This window comes from Eimeria mitis, genomic scaffold (assembly GCF_000499745.2).
Source record: "Eimeria mitis Houghton genomic scaffold, Emh_scaff1518, whole genome shotgun sequence".
NCBI lineage: Eukaryota > Apicomplexa > Conoidasida > Eucoccidiorida > Eimeriidae > Eimeria > Eimeria mitis.
This window is the reverse complement of record NW_013569606.1, coordinates 10,196-11,346: the sequence shown is the minus strand read 5'-3', so window position 1 is coordinate 11,346 and position 1,151 is coordinate 10,196. Positions and strand designations below refer to the sequence as shown.

The following is a 1,151-nucleotide window of genomic DNA, read 5'->3' as shown; positions in this document are numbered from 1 at the left end:
GCAGCAGCAGCAGCAGCAACAGCAGCAGCAGCAGCAGCAGGAGCAGCAGCAGCACAAGCAGCAGTCCGACAAACAGCAGCAGCAGCCCGACCAGCAACAGCAGCAGCAGCAGCAGCAGCAGCAGGAGCAGGAGGGAGAGGAGGCAGAAGCAGCAGAGATTTCTGAAGCAGCAGCAGCAGCAGCAGAAGCATTTGTATCTCTGGCGCTGCAGCGCCTCGCAGACACAGACAGCAGGGTCCAGTGGACAGCAGCAAAAGGCATTGGCCGGGTCTCGCTAGCGCTCCCCAAAGAACTAGCTGAACAGGTCAGCAGCAGCAGCAGCAGCAGCAGCAGCAGCAGTAGCAGCAGCAGCAGTAGCAAAAGGAGCAGCAGCAGCAGCAAGAACACCACTGCTGCCGAAGCAGCACTGCTGCAGCAACAGCACTAAAGGAACAGCTGAAAAGCCCAAATGGCAGCAGCAGCAGCACTGCAGTGTTAGCTGCAGCAACAGCAGCAGCAGCAGCTGCTGCTGCAGCAGCAGCAGCAGCAGCAAGAGAAATAGCGGGCTGTAAAGTTATTGTTCTATCGCTACTGGTGTTGTCTTTTATTTCTGTTTTGTTGCTACTTGTTTCATTATTATTTTTATTAATATTAATAATATTTTTATTTTTATTTTTGTTTTTATTTTTGTTTTTATTTTTATTTTTATTTTTTTGTTTTGTGTTTTGTTTGCTTAGGTTTGCTGCGCGGTGCTGCAGCCATTCGAAGCAGAAACGCAGCCGCTGCTGCCGACAGCAGCAAGCGGTGTATTGCCAGCAGCAGCAGGAGGAGCAGCAGCAGCAGCAAAAGCAGCAGCAGCAGCAAGAGCAGGGCCTTCAAGTGCAGCAGCAGGAGCAGAAGAAGCAGGAGGAGGAGCAGCAGCACCAGCAGCAGCAACAGCAGCAGCGGGAACAGCAGCAGCAGCAGCAGCAGCAGCAGCAGCAGCAACCGACAGCTTGTGGAGAGACAGCATCTCAGGGGCCTCGTCTGCTGCTGGGGAGAGACTGCTGAGCGGCACCTGTCTAGCAGTAGCAGAGCTGCTGCGGCTGGGTGCAGTGCAGCAGCAGCAGCTGCAGCAGGCGTTGCGTTTCTTATGTCGCTGCGTGGTATACTCTGGCCGCAGCAGCAGCAGT

The 1,151-nt window shown here is 54.3% G+C and overlaps 1 protein-coding gene across 1 annotated transcript in view; it reads left to right on the top strand.

Moving 5' to 3' along the window:
- Positions 1–448: 448 nt before the first annotated feature.
- Positions 449–1,151, top strand: part of EMH_0038670 (beta-tubulin cofactor d, putative) — a gene marked incomplete at both ends in the record, with an annotated part of 9,722 nt that continues 9,019 nt past the window's right edge. Inside the window, 2 exons of the mRNA XM_013495319.1 lie at positions 449–471; positions 717–976. Of these exons, the coding sequence (XP_013350773.1) occupies positions 449–471; positions 717–976 (283 nt within the window). The remainder of the gene's footprint in view (positions 472–716; positions 977–1,151) is intronic.